The 27,991-nt window shown below is 43.9% G+C and overlaps 2 protein-coding genes across 2 annotated transcripts; both read right to left on the bottom strand.

Moving 5' to 3' along the window:
• Positions 1-199: 199 nt before the first annotated feature.
• On the bottom strand, positions 200-15,580 carry brd2b (bromodomain containing 2b). Its single transcript, XM_084471299.1, has 12 exons — positions 15,473-15,580; positions 11,829-12,123; positions 10,239-10,376; positions 9,104-9,248; positions 8,084-8,244; positions 7,057-7,575; positions 6,629-6,757; positions 5,902-6,144; positions 3,777-4,033; positions 3,100-3,410; positions 2,072-2,197; positions 200-1,896 (listed from the first exon to the last, which is right to left on the bottom strand). Exons 1-12 carry the CDS (start codon positions 15,502-15,504, stop codon positions 1,766-1,768), a joined length of 2,487 nt encoding a protein of 828 aa, XP_084327425.1. The 5' UTR covers positions 15,505-15,580; the 3' UTR covers positions 200-1,765.
• A 664-nt stretch (positions 15,581-16,244) lies between these two features.
• Positions 16,245-27,467, bottom strand: tap1 (transporter 1, ATP-binding cassette, sub-family B (MDR/TAP)). Its single transcript, XM_084472107.1, has 14 exons — positions 27,247-27,467; positions 27,079-27,128; positions 26,451-26,809; positions 25,765-25,975; positions 25,219-25,333; positions 23,294-23,424; positions 22,534-22,739; positions 21,743-21,940; positions 21,158-21,286; positions 20,731-20,916; positions 19,891-20,055; positions 18,661-18,820; positions 17,965-18,101; positions 16,245-17,560 (listed from the first exon to the last, which is right to left on the bottom strand). Exons 3-14 carry the CDS (start codon positions 26,766-26,768, stop codon positions 17,330-17,332), a joined length of 2,187 nt encoding a protein of 728 aa, XP_084328233.1. The 5' UTR covers positions 26,769-26,809; positions 27,079-27,128; positions 27,247-27,467; the 3' UTR covers positions 16,245-17,329.
• Between the last annotated feature and the right edge of the window lie 524 nt (positions 27,468-27,991).

Here is a 27,991-nt window from a genome sequence, read left to right as displayed (position 1 = left end):
GCAATCTCAGAATATAAAAAAAATACCTTAGAAACATTGTTTGATTTGAAGATTTTTTTCCCCTCCAGACAGGCACTTGAATAGCCACTAATTCCCCCCTTATTACAGACAGACACACACAGACACAGAAAACACACCAAACCCAAGGCTTTTCTACAAGAGATTATTTTTAATATACAGAGTTGTCGAAGGAAAGTGATGCGTCTGAGCGGTGGCTGACCTAGTCAACCACCGACTAGAAAACCTCTTCAGGAGAACAAAAAGGACAGTATGAACACGGATAGCCGACACACTTCAAAAACCGCAACACATAGTGCAAGTATATATACACAAGTATAGTATCTTTTAGGGAACATTCAACGATATATATATATCTTTTTTCTTTACAATGCAGGGTCTATAAGGTGTTTGTGCGTAGTTCCGTCTCCACCGAGTGAAGCTAGCCTGCCTTTCTGACGAGTGGCAAGCGTTTAAAAAAAAAAAAAAAAAACATTCCAAAAAGAAAGTTTAAACACTTTAAGTGCACTAATGTCGAGTATTTTTTATAAAGTACTTTACACAAAAATCAGGTCATATAAATATATATATGTATAAGTTAAACTGTCTACAGTACTTTCTGATAGATTCAGCACTATATATACTTTCAAGTGACAAAACAGAAGCACACAGAGTTACATCTTCTGATTAAAGCAAAGGTTCAGAGCAAAAGTCCGCCAAAGGAACGTGAGGAAAATGGCGAAACAAAGCGATTTGTTAAGGATTGCTTTTTAAGATGGAAGAGAAAAAGATGTGAATTCAATGTACTGAACTCTGATCAATAATACTGTTTTTATAAATGTTCAGAGTGAGTAGACATTGTTTGCTTTTTTTAAAAATATCAAAACAACTAAAGTTGCTTACACTGCACCCCATAAAACTTCAGTCCTACAGAACCACTGTATCTTTTTTGTTAACACCAAAAGCCAAATGGGGGTAGCGTTTAAAATATAAAGTAAAACCTATACAAGCAGCCTATTTACTGCCAGACATAATGTCTACAAATAAGCAGGAAGGACAAAGCAAAATGCAACCAAAAACAAATCGGTCAAAGTATTTTTACCAAAACAAGGCAAGGAACAAATAAATCCCTCCCAACGGCTTCCTTTGATTGGCTGTTTTGCTGCTCCACACCACAGACATGATTGATGGACAGATCCAAGCTCCAATGAGGGCACTGCCAAACTGCTTTCAAAACTATCCACCAACAGATGTCGAGGACAGTAAACGTCAGAAGGGGTGGGTTGGGAGTGGAGTACGGCTCCGACTGAGCGTATTCACAACATCATCTCCTACTTGCGATGCGAGCACAATAAAAGTGTTCTTTATAAAAGAAACATACTTATACGTCTATATACACACGCACACACACACACACACACACACACACACACACACACACACATACGGGAAAAGGGAGGGAGAACCAAGGCATTTTGTGTTTCGGGGTTTCTACGATTATACATACAGAATTCTCACTTAGTTCCACTCCTGCCTCCAAACGGCCTCCCCTCCCCCACCAACATCCTGTTGACGACGGCCCCCTTGGCCCGTACCGGTTAAGGTGTGCCGCAAGGCGGTCGTCTGGGCCCACTACTATGTCAGGGTGCATCGTGTGTCCTGGGCCAGCCCATGTCCCTGAGCGTTCTTGGGGGCGGGGCGGGGCGGGGGGCGGGGGGTGGGGTGTGGGGTGGGGGTGCGAGTCCTCACTTGGGCGAAAGCCACAGCCTCAACCCGAGTCGGAATCACTGGTGTCTGAGGAAGACGAGGAGGAAGAGGACGAGGAGGAGTCTGAACTGGAGCTGCTGCCGCTGAGGCGTGACGGCTGGCTGTGGGGCTCCACGTTGCTCGGCTTCTCCGCTGAAACCAAAGGGAAACGTAAGTCTAGGGTTGAAAGACCTATATTATATAAAGAGCTATTTATAGAGAAATGGTCCATAAGCAGTTCACACACACACACACACACACACACACACACACACACACACACACACACACACACGGGGGGGGGGGGGGGGGGGGAAGCATGCGTTACCCTTCGGTTTGGCAGGCTTCTTGCCAGAGTTGAGCTGTCCGCTAACATCCTGAAGTCTCCTCTCCAGCTCCTGCCTCTTCTCCAGAGTCAGCTCCTCTTTGGATTTGCCACTGCTCGCCTTCTTGGCTATTAAAAATAAATAGTGGACCCAACAGAGTTACAATGAGTCCACATTTAATGGCCCTGAAATTATATCAGGAATGATTTTCTTTTACTTGAGATTAAAAGCAGATAAGTAATTGTCTGCACCTAAGTAAAATTATTAAACGTTTAAAAACACACAGGACTTAACAGCACTTAATCTCTGCCCCTATAGCCAATCAAGGCACTTGACATTTAAAATTCAGCCTTGCAGGCACATTCACACAGTCAAGCAGCAGTGAAATCCATGCGAGGCAAAACGGTTTGGTTTCCATGGTAGCTATGATTAGTCTGACTTGTTCACTGCATGGTTTTCATGTTAGCATTAATAACCTAGCCCATTTACTATTGATCCTGCATGTTAGCATTAATAACCTGGCCCATTAACTATAGATCCTGCATGTTAGCAATAATAACCTGACCCATTTACTGTAGATCCTGCATATTAGCATTAATGTCCCATTTACTGTAGGTCCTGCACATAAGCATTAATAACCTGGCCCATTTACTGTAGGTTCTGCATGTTCTGCATGTTAGCATTGTTAGCCAGGCACGCTTACTGTAGGGCTTGCATTTTAGCATGGCTGGCTTACTGTAGGGCTTGTACAGTTAGCCTGTGGCTAGTCTGTTACAGAGTCTTTCCATACTGAATAATAATGGGACACAGTGTTGATTAACAGTGTCAAGAACCGCCTTCTTGTCAAGAAGTCTTGACTGACATGCAAGCACGACCAATCATGTGAAGACGTTTAGGACGAGTCACATGGTGACGTAGTGCAAATGAACGGAAGAGGCGGACAGTAGCCTGGGGCTAGCTCACTGAAGGGCACGCACGATAACCTGGTTAGCCTGAGGCTAATCTCGGGCTTGCGCATTAGCGTGCTTACTGTAGGGCTTGCGCGGCTTCTTCCTCAGACACGTCATGACGTAGCGCTCCAGCTCCTTCAGCGTGGACGGCTTGAGCGTCTCAAAGTCGATCTCGATCTCCTCGGGGTTGGTGTCCCTCAGGGAGGGCTCCCGGGCCTGGATGATGTGCACCACGCGGCCCAGCTTCTCCCCCGGCAGCTTGTTGATGTCCAGGCTCAGCTGGCGCTTCTCGTCGTAGGACATGGGCACGATCTCCTCCTCCTCCTCCGAGTCGTAGTGGGGGAGCATGGAGGAGGCCGGCGGCGGGGCGAAGAAGGCCTTCTTAGAGGCCCTGGGGAGGAGGAGGAGGAGCAGGGGGAGGAGTGAGGTGAATGATCTCAGCTTCGGCGTGAACACCCTCTTGTGCTGGAAGTGCATCGTCTTTGATGCACCATTGTACTACTTAGTGTTGAGGTTGATCTTTACAGCTATGTGGGTTTGTTACTACCCATGCTTCTACTGATTCGTACTATGTTCACATACGACACATGCCTCGTTAATTCTGTACACTGTACAAAATATGTTATGCTGCATATTTGATAATGAAATACTTTTGACTTTAAATGCAGCCGTGTAATCCTGGATCTGGGATGAATTGGATTACCTTAAGGGAGTTCCCGGATTCCCATGAAATCAGTAATCAGATTACTTTACTTACTTGCTGTTCTTGTTGCTCTTCTTGCCCGGGCCCCTCTTCCCCACAGTGGCTGCCCCTCCCTTGGTGGACTTGCTTTTGGGGGCCTTTCCCGGCATCTTCCATTCCTCCGCCTCCGCCTTCACCTTCACCGCTCGACTCCTCTTCTCCGGCTTCTTCCTCTTCTTCTTCTCCTTCTTCTCTTTCTTCTCCTTCTTCTTCTTGGGCTTCACCATGGGCCCCTGGGAGAGTGCGGCCAGCTGCTCGTGGACCGCACGCAGCTACCATGACAACACAAGTCAATAGTCAACAACACTACCAGAGGGACAAACATTGAAAGTTTGAGATTTGGGCCAAAACTACTAAAAGGTGTTGCACTGTCCAGCTGCTAAATGCGGGAGTTTCTTCAATGAACACGAGCACAATCCCACTCTGGCCGAACCGGCACTACAGTTTGAACGTGCGTCTCTTCTTTTCCAACACATATTTTAACAATGTTTGATATTTTTTAAATGTTTGGCTAAAAGGTTCCACCGCAGGACTAGGAACCGTCGCAAGAACCAAGTGCGTTTCCACTAGGCATGAACGAACGAATCCCGAAGATGAACGACGAGAACTGATTCCCAAAAAGAAGAGAACTGATTCCTTTTTTTCTTACATAAAACAAAAATATGGTCACGTAAATAAAATATACAAACGAACAGAGCTTCGTCTCCCCTCAACTTCATATTGATTGAGTCTAAAACGTTCTCATGGTGGTTGAGGCAGCTTGGGCTATTCTTCTTAAACCACACACGTGTAATGCTCGAGCGGAGTTGTAGGCTAGTGCTACAGAAATTAGCTGTTTTCCCGAGCACCGTCACCGTCTGAGACCTTCTGGTGGTTTTAAAGGCTCCGTTTGCGGGCGTACCTCATATTTAAAAGCAAAGTGGTGAGGCCAGACACCTGAGATGCCCTGCCAAATGACATAACAGACCATATGACTTAACAAACTGAAAGAACTGAATGAACGAATCAAACAAACGATTTGTGATAGTGAAGGGAACTGAAAGAACTGATTCCCGGAAAAGAAGTTTCCACAGCAAGAACCATAGTCAAACTTAAGTTCTGGGAACATTATTTTACCCCCTTGCAGCGCTGAACATTTCTGATTAGTGAAAGACTCGCAGGAGCTTATTTCAGCCATTTCAACATCTGCAGCCGCAAACAGAGTTTTTTGTTCCATCAACCTACAGTAGCCTAATTCATACACACAATCTTCTTATTGCATCCAAAGTGGTTAACCACATTCATTTAATCACTTTGTTTAATGTGTTGATCATTCATCTCAATAGCAGTCAGTGCTACAAGACAATGTTTACTTGCCTTGCAGTACGTGAATATAGGTTGCCTTTGATAACATGACGGTGTGCAGTTGTATCCCAACAGTCTTGTTTTGGATACTAACTTCCTTCGAAAGAGTGATGATGGCCTATTTTTAGTTGTCGAATGAACAAGGAACCAACCTCAAAAACGAATCTCTCCAAAACATGCACGCATTAAAGAATACGAAAGTTGAGACTTGAGTCTGATTTTTCTCTCAATGCTTCTCTTTTTCATGTCCTTTATTCGTTTTGTGCCTGATGCCTGTGCCTTAATTTGCCTAATAAAAACACAACACTGTTTTATACGCAGACAACAAAGGGCAAAAGTAACCTTTAAGTCCCTTGAAATGTGTTTCTGGAAATAAAAGTTCAGGGTAATTTTGGTGAAAAGGCGGCTCTAGTTAGTGAACCAAGTCACAAAAAGCAGGTGAATGTTGATTAATACTAGGGATGGGCATTATGGCCGCAAAGTATGCAAATAACACTACTCATAATAATTGATGGCTGCACTACCTAACACTTCTATATTTAAGTATACTTTTTAACCATTTACTATGAAAATAGTGTGTGTTATCCAAGACTGACATCTAGTGACCAAACATGATATTAAAATAGTAAGAGTAGACCTTTGACAAAAGAAAATATGTTGATATAAAAGTTAGATATGAATAAAATGTAGCTGCCATATTAACATTTTAATAATAATGGCACTTAATTATTGTTAACCTCCTAAACAACATGTTAACACCATGGGTCTGGTTCTCTACTGGGTGAAACCTCCTTACCTGTGTGCACACCTGGTCCTGGAGCTCAGCCAATCGGTGTGCTCGCTCCTCCTCACTGTCGGAGCTGCTCTCGCTCTCCTCGCTCTCGGTGCTGGGCTCACTCTCGGACGAAGACGAAGAGGAGGACGAGGTTGAGGAGGAAGAGGAGGAGGACGACGACGAAGGGTGGCCACTCATAGACATGGCGGGGTGGTCTGCGTGGGGCTCGTCCGGCATTTTGGCGAAGCGGAACTCAAACACGTCCTGGAGCGGTGGAAAAAGTAAGATCCACGTAAGCAATAAAACATACATTCAATGAAGTACAATCAAACCCTTGAATCCATGTCTATACAACACAACATCTAACAAATAGGCAGGGGTGCACATAACAAATAACATAGCATCAAAACAAAACTACACGAGCATCCTGTCTACTTAGGCGTTTCGCCACCTGTAAATAAAAGGCAAAGGGAGCAGGCTTTGAAATAAAACCATAATAACCATAACATATCACAAATGGATTTATCCTCTACACACCTCCCAAATATTGGATCATGAAAGTGTCAGAAAGTAAATTAATATACATCTCAACGTCAGCCAATCTACTCTTGGAAACCCACACATTTGGTGTAGTTCTTACTTCCTCAAAGTTCAAAACACGTTAATCTTCTGATGCCTTCTGATGCTTCATGAACAACTTCATTACCCTGAGAGTAGATGAAGGGATTTGACTGATGCGGGGACCGACCTGCAGTTTGCGGGCCATCCCCACAACGTCGTGGTCGGGGGGGTTGTACTTGTAGCAGTTGGAGAACATGAGTCGGATGTCAGCAGCAAACTGCTGGGCGTCCCTGTACTCCCTGCAGTCCATCTTCCTCTGAGGAAGAAGAGACAAACAACCACAGCACACACTCACAACCATGTACCCGTAACAGGAAGTCACGGAGGACCGCCCAGGGAGGGGATGGGCCAGGAATGTTCCATTGTGTTGTTGTTGAACCCCCATCTGAGCATAAACAACTCTTTAAAAATACTGTGAATGGAAATAATGAAATAAGAGTCTGGTAAAACATCCATGTCAAAATTTCAATAGCGGCATGAAAAACATTTACAATAAAGAAAAAAAACATAAAAGAAGATGACGACTAAACAAGAAGGCCAAAGACATGCCGTTACCTTGACTGTGCTGAGGTCCATCGGGTACTTGATGATGTCGTGGTAGTCGTGGAGACCGAGGGCGGTGGCGTCTACCGGCTTGTAGAAGGGCCAGGCGTAGCCGGCGTGCTTCTTGGACAGCATGTCCTTCAGCAGCCCGCTGCAGTGCCGCAGCTGCGGGCTCAGCTTGCCACGGCGCGCCGGCTGCAGCTGGATGGAGTCCGGCAGGTCCTTCTTGGGAGGCTTGATGGGCCGGCCGCTGCCCACCCGGCGGGCCGCGGCGGCCGCACTCACCATCATGGGCTGGAGCAGGACGGGCCCGCCGCCGGGGCCCCGCACCATGCCCAGGCCCAGGCCGGGCCCGCCGGCGTCCATGCTCATGCCCCCCAGGGAGGAGAGGGTGAGCGGGGAGGAGTCGTGGATCTGGCCCCCGTGCCCGCCCTTCCCCAGGCCCACCATGCGGGCACCGGCCGACAGCCCGACGGGCAGGCCCATGGTGGAGGGGGTGGTGGTGTCCGCCTTCCGCTTCACGCCCTTCTTCTGCAACGTGCACAGAGAGGAGACTCTGTTGGTTGTTATGGTGACAGAGGGGGGGGGGTCATTATGGGTACGCACGCACAGATGGAGAGGAGAGAGAGAGAGAGTGAGTCACGGCGGTCAAGGAGAGGGTGGTCATGGGAACTGATGTTCGGCCGCAGAGGGCTGTTGTTGTGGTTACATGGGTTGAGACGGGGCAACAGTGTTGTGGTAAAGAATGTACAGACAGCGACGGTTGTTATGGTTACATGTACCTCAGAGAAAGGTTATTATATTAACACATTAAAGTGATAATACAACCTTCATTAGACTATGTGATAGAAAATAACAGATATCGTCCACACACACTCATTCTTGGAATGTTTCCCTCCTCTAAATTGGTCTGTGGAAAACCATGGTGGGAATGATGTCTACTAATACACACAAAGCGATGCATTGCATCGCAAAAGGTGAGTGCAGGTTTTCAGTAGAGCCTGGCCGGGCCCCGGTTGGCAGTGGCGTGGTGCGTTACCTTGGTGGTGGGCTGCGTGGGGGGCATGCCCATGATGGTGGGGGGGGGGAGGCTCTTGGTGAGCACGGGGTGGGGGGAGCTGGCCTGCAGGGACTCTGTGTCCGAGGAGGACGGGGAGTAGAGGGACTGGGACACCGCCGGGACCTGGTGGGCTCTGGACGCTGAGAGAGGGGGGGGGGGGGTTCACATGAACACTTGGTGCTTTAGATGGACCCCTAGACACACTTTCATCCAACGCCGCTTGCAAGTGAGGCTGCTAGCAAATCAGAGCACACATTGAACACTGGAGTAGCTTCCAAGTGCTGCACGACGGTCCTGCTGTCATTTTAAAAAGCATGGCTGTGTCAAAAGGGGCAGAGTAGCTCAAGGAAGGAACACATGTTTTGAAACATGTTTTGAAGATTACCTCAATTAGAATATTTTTTTAATGATTATTTAGTCAGGAAGAGTCAGGAAGCCCATTGCCTAGGATTAGTAGTTAGTACTTTACCAATTGAAGTGATTTTAGAAACATGTCTTTAAGTAGAAGGTTGGGTATCTTACGTTCTTACAAGCCTACAGCTAGACTGCGAACATTGGGGATCAAACATCTATTCCTGGGGCTGTTCTCAATACAGCCCAACAAACTCCACCTCCAAAACCCACAGGAAGTGTCAATACAAGGACCCTGACTTTAGGGTCGGCTTCAAGTAAGACACACAGCCATTGACATTTTCACAAGTTTGGAAGAATCGTAGTTGTTTAAAATGCCAAACATGAGTCTAGAACACTTTACTGTAGATGGGGCTACACTTTCTCACAACACTCGAATCGAAGACACAACACTTCTTGAGACACTTTGGTCAGAATAAAGTAATTTGCTGTAAAAAGCAGGTTTAAGGACCCCTATTTTATTAACAGTTTGATTTACATCCATTATATGTAATCTGGGTGGACACTAACATGTGTGATTTACTATAAAAGCGCTTGTAATGGATCATCACACCGGCCGTCTCCTGATGATGTTTGCCCCAGACTCACCACTGGACTTGCGACCTTTGCCCCGGCCCGCCTTGGTGCGCTGGGTGGGGGGTGCAAGCTCGATCTCCTCCTGGGGCATCTGGGCCACCTTCTGGAGGAAGATCTTCTCCAAGGACTGGGCCATCAGAACAATGTCGTCCGTGGGCTAAAACCCAGAGCACAGCGGCACGTTGGCATGTTGCTACTCCACAGTTCAGTTCCAAGCACAGGGTCACATTATCATGTAGCCTCACCACACTAAAGCTTTCAACACAGCAACACGTTAGCATGTTGCACATCAACACGACAGCTCCCAGCACAGCCTGTTAGTATGCAGCTCCTCCACACTATAGCTCCCAGCACAGAAAAAGTGAGCATCTGGCTCCTGCACACTAAAGTTCCCAGCACAGCAACACGTTAGTATGTAGCTACGTGTTAACATGTAGCTCCTTCACAATACATCTCCCAGAACAGCATCGAGTTAGCAGGTAGCTCCTTCACACCACAGCTCCCAGAGCACCAAGTTAGCATGTAGCTCCTCCACACCACAGCTCCCAGAGCACCAAGTTAGCATGTAGCTCCTCCACACCACAGCTCCCAGAGCACCTTTTGTAGCTCATCCACACAACAGCTCCCAGCCAATCATCATGTTAGCATGTAGCTCCTGCACGCTTACAGCCCACCACCATGAGCATTGAGCTCCTATCCACTAGACATTGATGTTGTCATGGGAGACTGGGCCATCAGAAGAATTTAATCAGTGATTCAATAACTCTAATTAGAGCATAGCGTGTAAGCATGCAGCACTTTCACCCCGAAGCACATATCTCTAGACTTTTTGACGTTGTAATACTAAGAGCCCATTAAGTAGCTTCAAAGTTGTAATTTCCCCGCCTAAAGACCGCAACTCAGCAGCATGATAAAAAAATTACTCATGGTTTTATAATGGACTTATTCAGAATAATAACCAATAAGGAGGTTATTAGTAGATTTGAGTACAATGCACAGAAACACTGCCAATTTTATGTTCCAATTACCCTCACATTATTTTCCTGCTTCTGTTTAATGTTTAATGTATATTTGGAGTCAGAAAACAGCATTCAAATCTACAGACGTGACCATTTGCCAACTGCACGCAAAAGGTGTGTCTCCGTACCTTGTTGTAGATGTAACAGTTGGTGAACATGGTGTTGAAGTCCTGGATACACTCGCTGGCGCTGCAGTAGAAGTTGTTCTCCAGGCGCTTCTTGATTGACCCCATGTCCATCGGCTGCTTGATGATCTTGTGGTAGTCCTGGGAGAGAGAGAAAGAGATGTGGAGGGAGAGAGAGAGCAAGAGATGTAGAGAGAGAGAGCAAGAGAGAGAGAGAGAGCAAGAGAGAGAGAGAGAGCAAGAGAGAGAGAGAGAAAGAGATGTAGAGAGAGAGCAAGAGATGTAGAGAGAGAGCAAGAGATGTAGAGAGAGAGCAAGAGATGTAGAGAGAGAGCAAGAGATGTAGAGAGAGAACAAGAGATGTAGAGAGAGAACAAGAGATGTAGAGAGAGAACAAGAGATATAGAGAGAGCGAGAGCGAAAGTGAGAGCGAGAGAGTGTAGGGGAAAGGGGTGAGATACAGTGAGATATTAAGAGAAGTAGAGGGGGTGAGACAAAGGAATATACAAAAATAAGTGGAGGTGATGAGCAGTGAGGGGGAGGACAGAGATGCAGCAGAAGTGGTAAGGGAGAGAGGAAGGGATATATAGGGGGAGAGTTGAGGGTTTGAGGGAGGAGAGAGCAGAATATGGAAATGTTATCCAAATGAGACAGTCCTCTGATGAGAAGTGGCCCAGGGTTGGTCATTATCTCGTCCACCACTAACCCAAAGCTCAAAGGCACTGGGGAAAGCTTTGAGGCACATCACATGCATGAGCCACAATGGAGTCAAGAGGAAACACACAGACACAACCATAGGAGAAGCTAGGATGTTTAGACTGCCAGCTTAAAGGGGCCTCCAGTGTCTGCAATGTACATGTAGACATATTTTAGCAAGATGGCCCAGCTCCCAACATGCACCTAAATGACATGCACCTACAAATTCCATTGCAGAAGTCGTGTCAGGGATATGAATACATCATATGTTTTGTGTGGTACACAATGGCTTAAATACAGAACCCAAATATAGCAACAATGAGCGTCAAGCAATCCACCGTCCCAAATCAATCTTCCATTTCAATGAAACCAATGATGCGGTAACTACATTCCAGACCTTCCCAAGGTCCTTAGACCCTTCAGACTTATACAGCAGACTTGTAAATGCATCTTCCAGGGGATTAATACCTAATGTGTTGCATGTAGCTTAGCAGTGTGGATGAGCAGCTTTAGCATCAGTGGTAATACAGGGGGGTAATGGTGACACAAAGCACTTTTCCCCACCAATACTGTGAATGCGTTTTATTCATCTCTGGCATGTTAATTTACACAAGATAAGATGCATTGCTATTAAAGGATAACTATTACACATGCGCAACATCATGTATTGCTGCAACGGCGTCCGTGGTTGGTTTTGATGAGGGTACCAATAGCTTTGCCGTTCTGGAAATTAGAAAGAAATAAGACAATTGCGAGAGAAGGGCCCCTATCCCTTGGTATAGAGGTCTGGTATACAGGTAGGCTGAGACCCCCCCCCCCATACATTCCTTACAGGTAAGCTGAGTGGATAATCCTTACAGGTAGTTTAACGGTGTATAAAGCGTGTGTTTTCCTTACCGGCAGGTTCAGCCGGTATGCATCGACGGGCTCGTGGAAGGGCCAGGCGAAGTGGTGCCTCCACAGGGACTTCATCATGGCCTTCTGGAGGAACTGCAGCTGGTTGGTGACCCGGCTCGGTCGGCCCGGGTCCCGGACAGGGGGGTGGGGGAAGCTGGCGGGCCCCTGGGGCTGGGAGTGGCCCAGCGAGGGGCTCTCGAAGTCCTCATACAGCAGGGAGGGCTTGCGGATGCGCTTGCCTGCGCCGGAGTTGCTGTGGGTGTCCATCCCGCCCCCGGACAGCCCTAACAGTGAGCTGGAGGAGGGGGCGGGGGAGAAGGAGAGGAGGACAGGGAAAATGATGGAGAAATCAGTCTCGCAGCATTTGGCTAAAAAGGGATGACAACAAAAAGGGATGTAAAGTGTCAATTAAGTTAAAGTATGTAGCCATATCATCTCAAATCGAAAGGCATACGTTATTTTTTCAATGTTTTCTGCGATTCTCCGGCAACTTTCCTCTTGAGCACTTGATAGGCTAAGTGTGAACATATCAGAATAAACAAACTTTCGCAAGAATTGCGACCCGCTTTAGCTCTGCCGTAACCGAAGCTCTGCCGTAACCAAGAGTGGATCTGAAACCTGATGACTTCCTCCAAACCACACTTAAGCGATATTTAGGCTGCCAGAGATAACGTGCAGATTTGTATTATTATTTTTTCCCCATCTAATTTTTTGCTATTTTACCACAAGAAATGTCCAATGTATTTTTGTTTAAAGCAATTGATGATGCCCTTAATATCTATATAAACTTATGAGTGACCCTACAAATCAATATTGGAGAAAAAAATCAAAGTACTGCATGACCATGTATCTGCAGTGATTCAGAAATATAAAATGAATTCAAATAACAGGGCCTTGGTTGAACAATCTGCAGCATTTATAAAGGATAGCACGTTTCAGTCATGGAAGCACTTTACAATACACATTGCCTTACATTCACAGGTCGAAAACACACTAGGGTTTGGTCTGGTCTTCCTCTTGGGCAAGTCGTCAACACCTAGCTAGGAGGAACTGAGATCAAACCAGCAACCGTCAGACGACCTGCTCTACCTTGTGCTGCTGAAAGGGTAAAAGTGGAACTGATTGGATGAGTTTTAGACAACAACCACATGATGACGCCCCCTCCACAACCACCGGCAGACTGTGTGTGTATATCTCTCACACTTTAGTTATTTTGAGGCTTGTTGAAAACAATCTTGTCACGTCTTATTAAGGTAAATTAAATTTGTGACTTCTTTCCCAAAAGTAAATTACTGTGTGCAGTTATATACATAATGCATCAAAACAAAGTCCATATGTAGCCTTGTTTGTTGCCATTAAATAGTCATAAAAGCTGCTTTTATGACTATTTAATGACAACAAAGAAGGCTACATATGGACTTTGTTTGTAGGACTGAACTAACTTTATGCTTTTAAAAAGCATAAAGTTTGTTCAGCCCTACAAATAAAGTTGGTTCCACAGCAATAATAACAATAGTTCAGTTGGATAGCCAGCCAAATATGTATTGCACTCTGACAGTTAGTTATACAAAAATGATGACGGATATTCCTTTTTTTACAGCTATGATCAGACGAGGTACAAGAAGCCTGAATTTCATATTCTTGAAGCAAGCATTTGTTTTTTGAAGCCAACACATTTGGGGTGATTTTTAGCACAAGAAATGACGGTGAAAAAATGCCCATTGTGCTTTTGGTGCATACTGGTAATTAAAGCCTGTAATTCTAGATACAAATCAATTGAAGACGAGAATGAGCATGAGGTAAGAAAGAATTAAATAGTAAAATGTTTAGCATGGGACAGACAGACACACGGCCTTGCTCATGGGCATGTTGTCAACACCTGACAAGGAGGATCTGAGATCCAAGATGAAATCCTCAGACGACCCAATCTACCTCCTGTGCTGCTGACAGGGTTAAAGTGTAACTCTACCTGGATAGATGAGTTGAACTCTACCTGATTGGATGAGTTTTAGACAACAACCGCATGATCACACCCCCTCCTTAATGACCAGCAAATGCTAACTCAGGCTGTGTGTGTGGCTGTGTGTGTGGGGCTGTGTGTGTATTTTACTGGAGGACTTGCTGCCAGTGAAATAATTTCAGTTTTGACTACTTTCACTTCAACAAAAGGATATCAACACACACACACTTCCATCGCCAAGGCAACAGTGTTTCCATCAATAGGAAGCTGTTTATGGCAGCGCAATGGGAACTTTCTTTGTTAGTACAAAACGTGTACACACAAATGTTGCTTTATTACAAGACATAATCCTTGTTTACTTCTCGGACACATGCAGGTAACAGAGTTATCTTTTTTTAGTCGCTTCTAACGCACACTGTAACCATAACCAATTATCAAACGCCTCTGCTAAAGTTCTTCACATTTTAAATTCCTCATTTATGGATGTAAAAAAAGGTCCCCAAAACCCCAACATTATGGGCTTCCGGGCACTCGGGTATCAAGAAATCGATCTTCAATAATTTAAAGCTCCTCTTGAACTCAAAACAGACACATGCGCCACAGTCTGACAGGAACACCAAGCTTGCTTTCTTATATTCTTACCAGGATTTAGATGATAGCCAGGCATTCATGATGGCCGAAAACATACATTTTTAAACTTAAAGCGTCACTATATTTTCTAATTAGCAATTTCTAGTGGCTTGAGCTGCAACGAGTTATTATACAAATAGTATACAATTCTCTGACGATCATTTCTGAAAAATCATTGAATGGATTGATTCGCGGAATGGCGCGTTTTATTCTTGAGAAACTTTTACTTCCCGTATATTTTGGAGTAAATATCAGCAGTAGGTAAGTTACATTGTAGTTAATCTTAGTGGGCCCTTGGCGACCAAAGAAAAGTGACTGGCGGCGTACACAGCAAAAACCAGCTGGTGATCGCGTGGTGCGCGGGACGCCCCGCCCCCACTGTTTGTAAACACTCCAAGCCTGAACGTCCCGATGGACTGACAACCAGCCGGACGGGGGACACGCGGTGCAACGATATCCTCATCATCAACAACAACAACAACAACAACAACAACAACAGCCCCGTAACACTAGACCCTGCCGGTGTAGCACGGTGCCAACTTGCTTTTGTTCAGCATTGTAAACCAGGCTGCTGGGTGTCGCCAAGCTACGGCTGGCTCATCAGACGGCCGGTTTTATAACCTGGCTACGCAAACAAGTCAGCAGATCCCATCCGTTGTAACCGTGCAAGACCGTACAAACACTCATGTGCAGAAAACGGCGACGGATATAATTCGCGGGTCACTGACGTCTGAATGCTGTACGTTTACAGCGACGGACAAATGAATGAAGTGACGGCGCCAGCAGCAGACGTCCAGCCATGTTGCACTGGCGTTCAATGTTTATAGGGCTGGCCACAAGAAACATGGACACGTCGGTGTGCGTATTAGACCGAAAGGTGCAATGAAGGTGCAGTACTGTATTTAATTTCCTATCATTGTCGTTGACGTTCGGGCGAATACCCCACCATCCATGCTAGCTTGGATAGAAAGGATAGCTTAACGTTACAGTAAAGCTAGTGAGATGGCAACATCCATAGCCCCGCTTATATATGTAAATGACAGGTATATTATACCTGTCGCGGGTTGGGTTGATGGCCGCTTCCATCGGGGTGGATCCGGTTTGTTATTGTTATCCAAATCGCCCAGAGTTGAGGCGGTTCTTAGACAACGATGTGTACTGCACAACTCTGCAGTGAAATGGCGCCCTTACGCTTCCGCTAAGCTCTTTATAAACCAACAACGTGTCAGCACGTAGTATTTCCGGTTACGTCATGGATACCGGGGGATTTTATTGGCTGTGCGTAAAGACGTAGGCGTATCAAGGCCCCACGCCCAAGACTGATATGGAACATCTCGTCCTTTTCAGTACCAAGTACACCTTTAAAGTGGTCTGCGATTCTTAGTATTCTTCTTCAGTATTTTATAATATACCTAAGTATTAATGTAAACCTTTGCTCAAAATACTTCCACATACAGAAACGCAATACGTTGCATTAGTGTGTGTCGACCGACGCAGCGCAGTCAGGTGCGGTAATGTACCGCTACATCTTTGGAGGACCACCCCACCTACTGATACATCATTGATGGCTGCACATGTAACCCTATAATGGTCATTCGCTTGAGCAGGGAAAATATTCGGCTAGCTGATTAACTTGGAAATAGATTGGATTTGCCTAATGCGTGCTTTATATTATTTACAATATTCGATTAATATTAATATTCGAACAGAAGATGGCGCACAAGCTTGCTTTTGAATCAAGACCAACGGTACGTTGCTACATAACTTTACAAAGATATTGTGAATTATCTCACCTTATACGACCTTGCTTATATAAAAACAAAACAACAAGTTTATGATTTGGTTTATTTTTAAGTTTCAAATACAAAAAGATAAAAGGTTCAACATAATTATGAAATTACACAGTAAATCAAATGTATTTAAAAGCAATGTAGAACAAAGTATTCTCTCAAAGGTATTATAAGGTATTTCAATTTAAAAAGACACATTGTCAATAAATAACAATATTCATTTTTTTATGTGTACATAAAAACAATTCTCAAACTTTTTAGACAGGGCAATGGACATATTTCTGTGTGATGAAAAAATGAAGATGATTAAATGCAAAGTGGATCTGTTAAGTGTATGAAGTAAATTATATATGACACCTGTGCCCACCAATTCCATAGCAAGGTATAAATACAAATTAAGGTATAATATGTAACATTTCCACATTTAAAAACCTTGTTGAGTTGTGTACTAATATTAAACCAAATGTTTCAAACAATGTTCCTCCCAGAGAAATCTGTAGTATATTATAGCCATCCGGCAAGCTAATGCAGTCTTTCCCACACAGATTTGCTTGGGTGAGTCATTTAAAAAATAAATCAACATTCGAGAAAATGCTTTTTACTATTGAAGAGCTCTCGGGATACACTTCTAAACAGTGATTTTAATCATTGGTAACATTTTGAATCTGACCAATTAGAAATTACTTTCTATAGCCGGTTTGATTGCATTTAAGTTAGGCCTAAATAAACCACCACAGGCACAATGTAATTCTGCAGGAAACACTGTAATGTGTATGGTCATGTTATAAAATGACAACAACGTCTAACACTTTCGTTTAGTTATTTTAAGTCTGATTGAGACTGATTTTGACCACGGAACAGAGCTAGACTTCCCCACATAACATTATTCCCTGCTAGTTATTTAATGATACTTGCAGCTATTTCATTAGGATGAAATGACACAATATGAATAAACATAACTTAACGTAACGTCAATAAAAGTTGAATACATTAACGTCAGGCATGCTACTTCACAATGTCACCATACTATGTATTTTGTTATTGTTTTGAATGAGAGACCCCTAGCGGCAGAAATGACATATTATACCTTTACAAGAGACAAATTGCAACGAAAAAAACCCTTATCTTCCTCCCTCTTCTTCCTCCGCCCGCTGGAAGCCCCGGTTTTGGTTTTCGACCAGCTGGGCGTAGCGCCCCCCTCGCTCCATCAGCTCTAGGTGGGTTCCCTGCTCCACCACGCGGCCCTCCTCCAGCATCAGGATGTCGGGGGCCCGCTCCACGGCGCTCAGCTTGAGGGAGATCAGCAGCACCGAGCACGGGCTGTTGGACTGCCCCAGCAGGGCCTGGAACACCTGGGGGTGGATGGAGACAAATGATGAGCGTTCGGAAAATAGCCAGCCAACTAGACCGGGGGTTCAGGGCTTGAAGGGTGGAAAGGGTTTGAACTTGAGCATGGCTGAGAGGTGGACTGGTCGCTATGCACAGGGTAGCATCAGGCTAGTGCTAAATATACAAGGGGTTGTATCCTCAAGCCATGTTCTGAGCTGTAACAACAAATTCATTTATAGAGTAATTACATTATCATAGCGGATTATATATATATATATATATATATATATAAGATATTTTAAAAAGTCTCCCCTACAAAAAGATTAACTGAGAGAATCCTCGTCTAGATTTTCAGGTATTCAAATAAAGTTATGATGACATGAGTTTTATCATCAGTAGTAGTGTCTTAAGTAGTACTTTAACCCACCTTATGTTCCGTCTCTGCGTCGAGGTCGCTGGTGGCGTTGTCCAGCACTAGAACCTTGGGCTGCCGGATCAGAGCTCTGGCGATGGCAATCCTCTGCCTCTGGCCCCCGGACACCATGCGCCCCATCTCCCCCGCATCTAGAGAGAGAGAGAGACAGAAAGAGACAGAGAGAGAGAGCGAGGGAGAAACAGAGAGAAGAACTTAGTGACTTCATCATGTGTTGATGAGGTTTTTCAGACACTAGAGCCATGAAGGACACACTCGCCTTTTGTGTCTGTGTACAAAGTTTAATGTTTGAGGGTTTGTGTGTCAGAAATCACTTTTCTACTAAACAAAATATATTTGTTGTTATCCTTGTGCCCACTTCGAAAAGCTGGAATTTGACTCTTAAACGTTAAACGCTTAAGTGTAAAATAAAATACCCAACACTTGAGTATCAGCCAGTGGGCGTCCAGAAACCTCTGGCACAGTCAACAATAAACAATGTTCTTTATTAAAAAACCATCAGTAAGTCAGGACACCAACCCTCTCTGTCTAGCTCAACTGGTAGAGAACGGCCTTACCAGTGCCAGGGTTAAGAGTTTGATTCCCACTGGTCACACGACGGTTAAGAATGTGTGCACTCTCTTTCTAGTTGGAAGCTTTGGTTAAAAGCTTTCCCCAAATGGCATAGATGATATGATATGTTGGCCACACCTGTTTGGTATCCGTTTGGGAATTTGATGATTTCGTCATGGATGGCAGCCATCTTGGCAGCTCTGTACATATCCTCATCAGTAGCGTGCTCAAAGCCGTATTTGATGTTCTCTGCGATGGAGCGGGCAAACAGCACACACTCCTGGCTCACAACAGCGATCTGGCAAAAAAGACATACAATTATAGAAAATATTCATATAGCCATAGCTTACTATTAGTAAATACAGATTTCTTCACTATCGACAGCTAGACTTTACCCCTTGGCCTTGATAATGAGCATGTCATCCAATAGTCATATATAGACACTTAGTGTCTTTATGCATATCCATCCAAAGAAATAATAAAAAATAATAATAATAATCAAAGTGCTATATAGTAGGAACTAGGAACACAGACACACATACAGTATAGCTGCTTTCACATATGGACGTGCATCCGTCTGTTCTCCGTCTATTCTACGGAGGTGCCGTATATGTGAATGACATATCCCGACGTTGGACCTCCTGAAAAAATACTACCCCCAAGGTAGTATGTTCTCCGCAGGAAATGCTAATTACCTTATATGTGAATGAGCAGTAGGATGTCGGCATTTCACACCAGTTGAGTGGGCGTGTTGATGACGCTTCGGTCTACGTTTGCATGTCATTGAGTGGCAACCGCACCCTAATCGATAATTAGCCTATTGCCTTTTGTTCGCTGAATGGTTTAAAAAATATTTTGTCCCAGTGTTTGTTAGATGTGAATAGAAGCCAAAAAAGACGCTCTCTTCCTCCGGTAACGCAGTCGTTCGCGACGCCTTTCTTGTTCGTCGTTTCTTCTATTTGTCTGTAACTCATGCTCCAGTCTTTCATCGATCGATGCGGATGTTGTGGATGCAACGGAATATATGCATCGCTGCAGCAACATTTAACATGATTGCGATGAGTTCTGCCCATTCTGCCTGCGTGCTGTCTGCGGTCAAACCAAAACAAACCCGATCCCGCCTCTTGCGACCCTACGTCATATGCAGCCCCTTGCAAACCCGCCCCCCTTAAGCAGCCGGAGATTCTACTGACACCGATCTCCGCATATCGCGCATCAAGTGTGAATAAGTGTGAATGACCCTCACGGTCAAACCTCCTGCTCCACAAATGACGGAGAAAAGACGGAGGTCATATGTGAAAGCAGCTTATGTGTTATAGGAGAGAGAGAGAGCGAGAATGTACAGAAGACTGTGTATTAAGGCGGCACCTTGTGATGCTCCTTATAGCTATTGAGGTTCTCTCCGTCCAGCAGGATACTGCCGGCCTCGGGCTGATAGAAGCGCTCCAGCAGCCGCACGCAGGTGGTCTTCCCAGAGCTGTTGGACCCCACCAGGGCCGTGATCTGTCCGGGCTTCAGCTTCAGGGACACATCCTGGGGTGGAGGGAGCAGAGGGTGGAGGAGGGGGAAGTTAATAGAGAGGAGGGGGTGGAGTGTAAGGAATAGATTGCTGATCTTTTGTCAAGTGAGACTAGGGCCCTGTCCCATTTCTCCCCCCTTAAAACTTCCACTTGGTTTGGAGTGCCCTCAACAGTAAATCTTCCACTTCGTTTTAAGCCTGCATCAGACCTCACTACGTTTTGAGGGTTGATTATAAGGGAAAAATAGCACTCCCCCTTGCTCCCTACAGTAATGGGACACCCTACCCCTACACGAGAACAAGCAAAATATAGGGTTAGGGCAAAAATCTAGGGTTAGGGGAGGTATTGGGACGGGGTCTAGTTGAGTAGTTGAGAGACTAGTTGTTTTGTTGGCACACACGAAGGTGTGTAATATGTAATAAACAAAATAGTTAAAACTGATTATCAGCTTGAACCGTAATCAGTAATTAAACACAGTTTATTGTTTATTGTTGTAAAAATCAATGAAACATTGATCATGTATCTATCATCAAGGAAACATATCAAACGTTTGATCTGTGGTTGCGATTATCTATACACAAATCGTCATTGAAAATAGTTTTGATCATTGGTCCTAAAACAAGGGCAGCCAAACAGACATTCAGACAGACAGACACACAAATGAGAGTGTGGTATAATAACACAGTACCATGAGCACAGGGGTTTTCTTGCCAGGGTAGGAAAATGTGACGTTCTTGAACTCCACGTGACCTTCCACCCCTTGGGGGTCCCGGGTGCCGACAGGGGGACCCTGGGGATCCCGATCAAGGTACTCGAAAATCTTCTCCGAACCTCCAATCGCTTTCTTTACGTCTGGGTAACAATGCATCACAGCCTGAGAAGAGAGCAGAGCTAACATTTAGAGAAATGTACATTTAACTTGTGAAACTCTAACTGTTAAACAGACAATATAGTCTGGAAAAATAACTATACAGATAATCATAACTAACTAAACAATCCAACTGAACTGACAAGACGAGACAAGAACTAGTGGTTTGCAATTTGAGTTTAGATCTAAACAAGTGGTTTATGTTCTGTTTTCCGACCAGAATTGGTGGTTTTGGTTGTGTTCTTACGTTCACCGCCGAGGCGAATTGGAGCTCGTAAAGTACGAAGGCGACCAGGTCTCCACTGCTGACCGTGCCCCCAGTGACCAGTGTCCCTCCGTAGTACAGGATGAACACCTTCAGCGCCAGAGTGCTGGTCTGCAGGGGGTTCAAGGCCAACAGTACCTTTCTGTCAGTCTCTTATCAGAAACCTTTGATCCAAAGACACTTACAAAAAATTCAGCGACATGATGTTACAGAGCAGAGAGGGGGGAGGGCATCTGGCCTACAGGTACACTGCTGACTTTGGGGATTGAAACCCAGTATCCTTCAACTGGTAGTCCAACACACTAACCACTATACTATTCTGTCTTTCCTCGCAGGACATATACGTATACACACATATAACTATTATCCTTGCGTATTTCTTCATTTTTTATCTTAATCACTAAAGACACTCCCAGCGTTGTTCCAAGTTGAAACACAAGACTCGTCCAAGTGGAAACATGTTCAAGTGGAACATGTTATGTTCCACTTAAACATAAGACTAGTCCAAGTGGAAACATCTCGACAGACTCACAGTTCCTTGCGTTAGCATTTTTCCTCACAACTCACATTATTGGCCCAGGTGGAGGCGGCGTAGGCGAAAGCTTCCCGTTTGTTCAGGCCGTAGATGGCGTCCAGCCGCTCCTCATAGCGCTTGGTCTCGCCGTCCTCGTTGGCAAAGCACCGCACCGTCTTCATGTTGGAGAACGTCTCCGTGGCGACCTGGTTGGCCTGGGCAATGTACTCCGTGACCTTTTTAGAGATCGCCTGAAGGGAAAAGAGGAGTGATGAGGCTGAGGAGTATTTATATGTGTTGGACGACTGTTATAGTTTTAACGATAATACCCGGGCAGTATATGCTTTTAACAAGGAGCATTCACCCCAACTATTCTTCCACAACCTGTTAGCCGAACAGGGATAGGCTACACATTATTTTAGTGGTATTCTGTTAATGTTGTTGAGGATGTTGAAGTATTCTTCTTCATTATTTATTTATTTGATTGTTATTTTATTCTTGGTAGGCAGGAAGTAAGTATTTATACTATTGTAAGTATAAGTTAGTATTTTTTGCAAATTTCCCCACTGTGGAACTAATAAAGGTTTATCTTATCTTATCTTACTTGGTGTTATGTGTGGGCAGTCGCTTTATCAGCACTTAGAAACACAATTGCAGCACAATAAGTCTTAATAAGTATAAAATGATGAATTTGCATATTGGGTGGGCTTTCCCAAATAATTCAATGCAAAACAAAAACAAACAAACTCAAAACTATGCGAATGAGTTTGAATCAGAATAATAATACATGAAATCACAAAACTCAGGGACCCCAGGATAGCGCCCAGAGGAACCCCGTCCCCACCTGCTGGAAGGTTCCAGAGCACTCGGGTATGATCCAGAGGATGGGCAGCCCCATGCAGGTGAAGAGGGAGATCTGCCACGACTGGCTGAACATGAAGTAGAGGATGAAGAGCAGTCGGGCAGTGTACCACATGACCAGACTAAGCTGCTCGCTCAGCGCCTCGCTCATTCTGTTGGTATCCGTGGTGATACGCGACACAATGTCCCCTAAAGCCGGACAGATACTTCAATAGACATATATAATAGCACACAATTGAAAATGATGATACTGAATGATGTTGCCCCCGCCCCCGGTCTGACGGCCCACCTCACCACCTTAACTAACACATTTTCTGCGGGGAACCCTGATATACTATATATATATATAAATATATATTTATTTATTTTTAACTACAGATGATGTTTAAATATAATGATGATGAACCATTCTGAAAATCCAAAACAGACTTGATAATCTAATAATGGAATGATGTGATGATATTTGTCCTCGTTGGTTTGTTAATTTCCATTTCCACAAGAGTTGTTGAATAAACAATTACGTTGAAATATGTGTTCATTCTATAATAAATTAACTGATTGTGTTTGCTGTGTTTGTTTTGGTCAAATACAGGCCTGGTAATATAGACAATTACATTTAATTTAGCTCTGAGCCTGTAAATCTTAATCCATGTTTTGTTGAACCGGTCCCCAGAGGATTAACACATTATTGGGGTCATTGGTGTCAATATTTGGAAGCCCAGGGACAGGGGGCAGGGGATTACCTGTCGGGTTGGCATCAAAGAAAGCGATCTCCTGTTTGAGCACAGACTGGAAGACCTTGCCCTGCACTGATGTGTGGATGCAGCTCATAGTGACGTTGTACACAAGGTCACACACAAACTCAAGTACCGCGCTGCAAGTAAACAAACAAACAAATGTCAAAGTTGACTTGAAAATAGTGCTGGGCGGCATGACCAAAAATGTATACCACAGTATTTTTCTAAATTCTAACGGTTTCACGGTATATGACGGTATTTATATACTAGTGCTGCCACTAAGGACTAATTTTATAACGATTAATCATTCAGTCTACTAATCTAAACTATTAATTAAAAATTAATTGTTAAAAATATATATAATAATAATAATAAATAATAATAATAAATACGCGCTGAAAGCAGGCAGTCACGCAGCTATGCTGCTCACGTTTACACTTGCGTGCATGGCGGGATAAAAACATAACTTCCAACGTAATATTAAGTAATATAACGCAGGTACGCAAGACAGCCACAGGAGATGCCAACATTGTTTTCAACCGCTCGGTACGGCGCCGTATTAATTCCCAAGTTTTGAAAAGAAAATAAAGTGTTTGAAGCGAATAAGCGACTTTTTGCGGTTTTGAACGAATAGTTTTGGATGCATGCATCGGCTTTCAGTTGGTTTGTTACTTTGAAATCGCATACGCTCGCAACACACACACACACATGTTCATTCATTCATGGCCGCACCCACTACAACCTGCCGATCTTCAATCAAAACAACATCAAGTAAGTGATGCCGCACGCAGTCGTACAATGCGTGTTTAGAAGCACAACATTGAAAAGGGTTCCGTCTGAAACAGTTGCGCACCGCAGCGTTCCAAACGTTGTGTAATCAAATACCGGTATGGCGGTATATTAAAAATTCATTCATAACGAAAATACACACGGGTATTCGGTGTGAACCAGTATACCGCCCAGCACTACTTGAAAACAACTAGCTAGCACTACTTGAAAACAACTAGCTAGCACTACAAGGACTACTACTGCCAAGTTATATGGAATTTTAGCTTGTTTAGTTCATTTTAATTGTTGTTATTTTCTTTTTTTATAAACATTCATTGTTAAACAGTGTTTTTAACTGTTAACAAACATGGGCCTTCTGTGGGGGTAACAACAACAAATATACTACATGTAGGAGAAACCACGGCTGTCCATTTTTTATGCAGATGTTGAGATAAATTATAAATGTTTATATAGATAGTTAGCGGTTAGGTAAAGAGCAGATATTCAGGTGCTGCCTAGTAACAATTAAACCAAAAGACGCAGCAAGCTGCTTAACTATAGACCTCAACAAGGAAAGGCAGTGCGATACGCCTCGCCACGCCTTGTGTCTGATCTGGGTAAGGTGCTTTTTCTTTCGTTTTGATTTTCAAAAAATGTGCTTGCTCGTGCTGATAAACAAAACTCCCTTCTACCGTTACACACGTTCAGAATGGTAATGCTGAAGTCAGTGAGGTGTCAGATGTAATGAAGCCTTCACCGACATTACAACAACACTTACACTGTATGCCCTGTTTAAATATATATTATAAGACACCTTTCTGACTCACAGTGAATGATAATATAGATCACTACGAAGCACGTCTGTGTTTATTAATTCTAGTTCTGGTTGACTGAAATTCAGGAAACTAAAGATCATACTAGTGCTGTTTAAAGGAAGTCAGGGGTTTCAGATCGAAACACGGTCTGAGTCTGACTCATTAATTCTAGGTCTGTAGTGAAGCAAAGAAATATTGGTTGACTGAAATTCAGGAAACTAAAGATCACACTAGTGCTGTTTAGAGGAAGTCAGTGGGTTTCAGATCGAAATGCAAGATAAAGATAAAATAGGATAATATATAGTATTCAGGACTATTCTGCCTTATGCAAACAGTATAGTAGTATACCTGCCGATGGTCATTATTGCCATAAGTGTGATGGCATGGGTGAAGGCGTCTGGATTCTCTTTATCCATGATCCAGTCTGCCATGTGTCCTGTGTAATGAGGTATCGCCATCTCACCTGAGGGAGACCAAGAGAGACGGATCAGACACAAAACACATCCGTCTTACTATCCACGTTTTAGGAACATCTGGCTATCAAGTACATAAATCGTTATAGTAATCAAGGACAGAGTATTGAGTCTTGTTTACATAAAACTCATCTCACCACCTTCATTCTACCATTTCAATAAAAACTTTGGACTATCATCAAAATCTAAAGCAGAGGTTTTCAGGGGTCACCAGAACCATCACAAACACAAGTAGCACCTCTAACACACTTCAGTGTTACGTAAAATAAGAAGACCGCGTCCCCAGAACCATCACAGACACATTCAGCTCCAACACTCAGATTAACGTTCATTTGAGGACCTCATCACCACTAACACACATCCAGTCTTACATACGATATGAGGACCTCATCACCACTAACACACATCCAGACTTACATACCATACGAGGACAGAAAGACCAGCAGCATCACAAACAGAAAACGGCTGGTGTAGGGTCGCATGAAGCCCATCAACTTCTTCAGGGAGGTGGAAGTGTTCCCCGACTGGGCATCTTCTTTTTTTTCGCTGCTCCTCTCCTTCTGGAACAGCGAGGACACGTACCGGTCCCAGTACAACCAGGCCACTGCCGTGACGCCATAACCGTGCAACAGCTGCCCCACAAAAACAAAGAGGATCATGGGGTGGTTAATGCATCTAAATGGCTGGAAAGATGATTTGGTTGTTGATGAACAAATGTCCTTTACTCCTGCTGTGACAACCAGATTTAGGATCTGGGACTATCAAGTGTATCTCTGATGTTTTTTTTATTCTAAAGTTATTTTTTGGACTTAAGAACAGGAATTTAACTAAGGATTAGAAGTATTGTGGCCAAACTGGCCATAACATTTTGTATAAGTTTCTGTATTGCTGCCGTTTAGATTGAGGTAAAAACATTTTACCTTATCGTCTGTGACATTTTAATACAAAAAAAAATAAAGTTATAAAGTTATAATAAGGTTTAGTCTCTAAATCTACATTTAGGAATACATTCACATTCGAACCAAAGTTACACTTTTACGACGTTGTATTTGATATGATAATAAAATAACAATAACGCAGTAGTTATAAATACAGAAAAGTGCCTACCCTTTGCCAGGAGTACCAGCCCCATAGTTCCCCTGAGTTGGACCAGCCGACCCCCCACAGAAGACTAACATACACCGGGAAGTGAAAGCACAGGACCCCGATGGTTTGGCGCCCCTGGAAGCTTCTCATCCAGGACGAGCTCGATGACGAGCTGAGGAAGAGCAAGGCGCAGGCTCGGAGTATCCCTCCTCCCCACAGAGTGACATATGGGTGGGCGAGCAGCAGGGGTGAGAGGGGGGCAGAGCGGATGGATTGCACCACACACGCATCTACCAGAACGAAGACCGCCGCAGCGAAGGGACTACTTCTGGACATCATGCCCTGGTGTAGAAAGTGTAGTCAGAGAGAAGAGAAATAACCTGAGAAAGAGAGATTCAGAAAGAGAGAGTCATGCTTCTGAGAGGTAACATAAAAAAGTATTGCCCGTCATGAACCATGTTCCCATTCCCAGAAACTAGTCGAGTCGAAACCTAGGGTTACTTTCATTTTCACATAGCAGTTGGTTTGCGAATATCATCGAGTTAAACACTAGATAAACGTAATATTAGTACAATATTATAAACATTGAAACACGCTCCGTCCATCTATAAAATGCCAGCACAATAGTGTTTGTTGTCACAACAGTTACCTTGGCTTTGAATTCCACCCGGAAATAATACGGAGTCAAGAAAGTCCAACCTGCATTAAGAAAATGATCAGTCATGCAAGTCGGTCCTTGTTGATAATAGTGCATTTGAAAAAGACAAATCGATCCAATACAGAGAAGACTCGATCTCCTCAGGAGTGAACTACTCACGCGCTGTCGAATCTTCATGTGCCCAACAGAAAGCGAAAGTAACCTAATATGGAAAGTCCCGCTGCCTGCTGGGCTGAACCAGACCCAGAGGACGATCCCGCAAACTATCCAAGGCTGGCGGCATTATGTTTTATTTGTTGTGATGGATAATGCTTAAAATATTACTCAAATGGTTTGCTACTACATGTGGCTAACTTGAACTCCTTTCCAAAACGTCTGACTCTGTGTGGACAAGCTTTTCAGCTCCAGCGACGACACCATGTGGGAAGGAGTTGAATAACAGGCGTCACATTAATGCCTCCCCCTTGTGGCTTACTGTTTGCCTACTATCAAACGTTAACATGTCTGCTATTCGAAATATTGTAAAACAACATAAAATAAAATAAAGAATACATTAAATTCGTTATTTCTTAATATAATAGTATATTTCACTAATTAAATGTAAGTGAAGAAAACAACAAGGCTATTTTAAGCATAGAGAAAGTAGGGTCATGTGTAGTTGTTTAGTCCCTATTCCTAATCCAAAATGTATTACAGTCTATACAACTTTAGACTGAACCTTCATTATCAATTCTTAACAAACATTATGTCTTTGTGTTAAGGCACAATGACCCAGCTTAGTGTTGTACTGTTTTATAACGCCAATAAATGTCAACCTTAACCTAAGAGTAGACCTTCCTCCCAGACCTTTAGTTCCCTGAGTACTGGGCCAGTTTGTTTATTGAGGTGTTCAAGTTTAAATGTA

This window comes from Micromesistius poutassou (genome assembly GCF_964030765.1).
Source record: "Micromesistius poutassou genome assembly, chromosome: 8".
NCBI classification, from domain to species: domain Eukaryota; kingdom Metazoa; phylum Chordata; class Actinopteri; order Gadiformes; family Gadidae; genus Micromesistius; species Micromesistius poutassou.
This window is presented reverse-complemented; position numbering and strand designations above follow the sequence as displayed.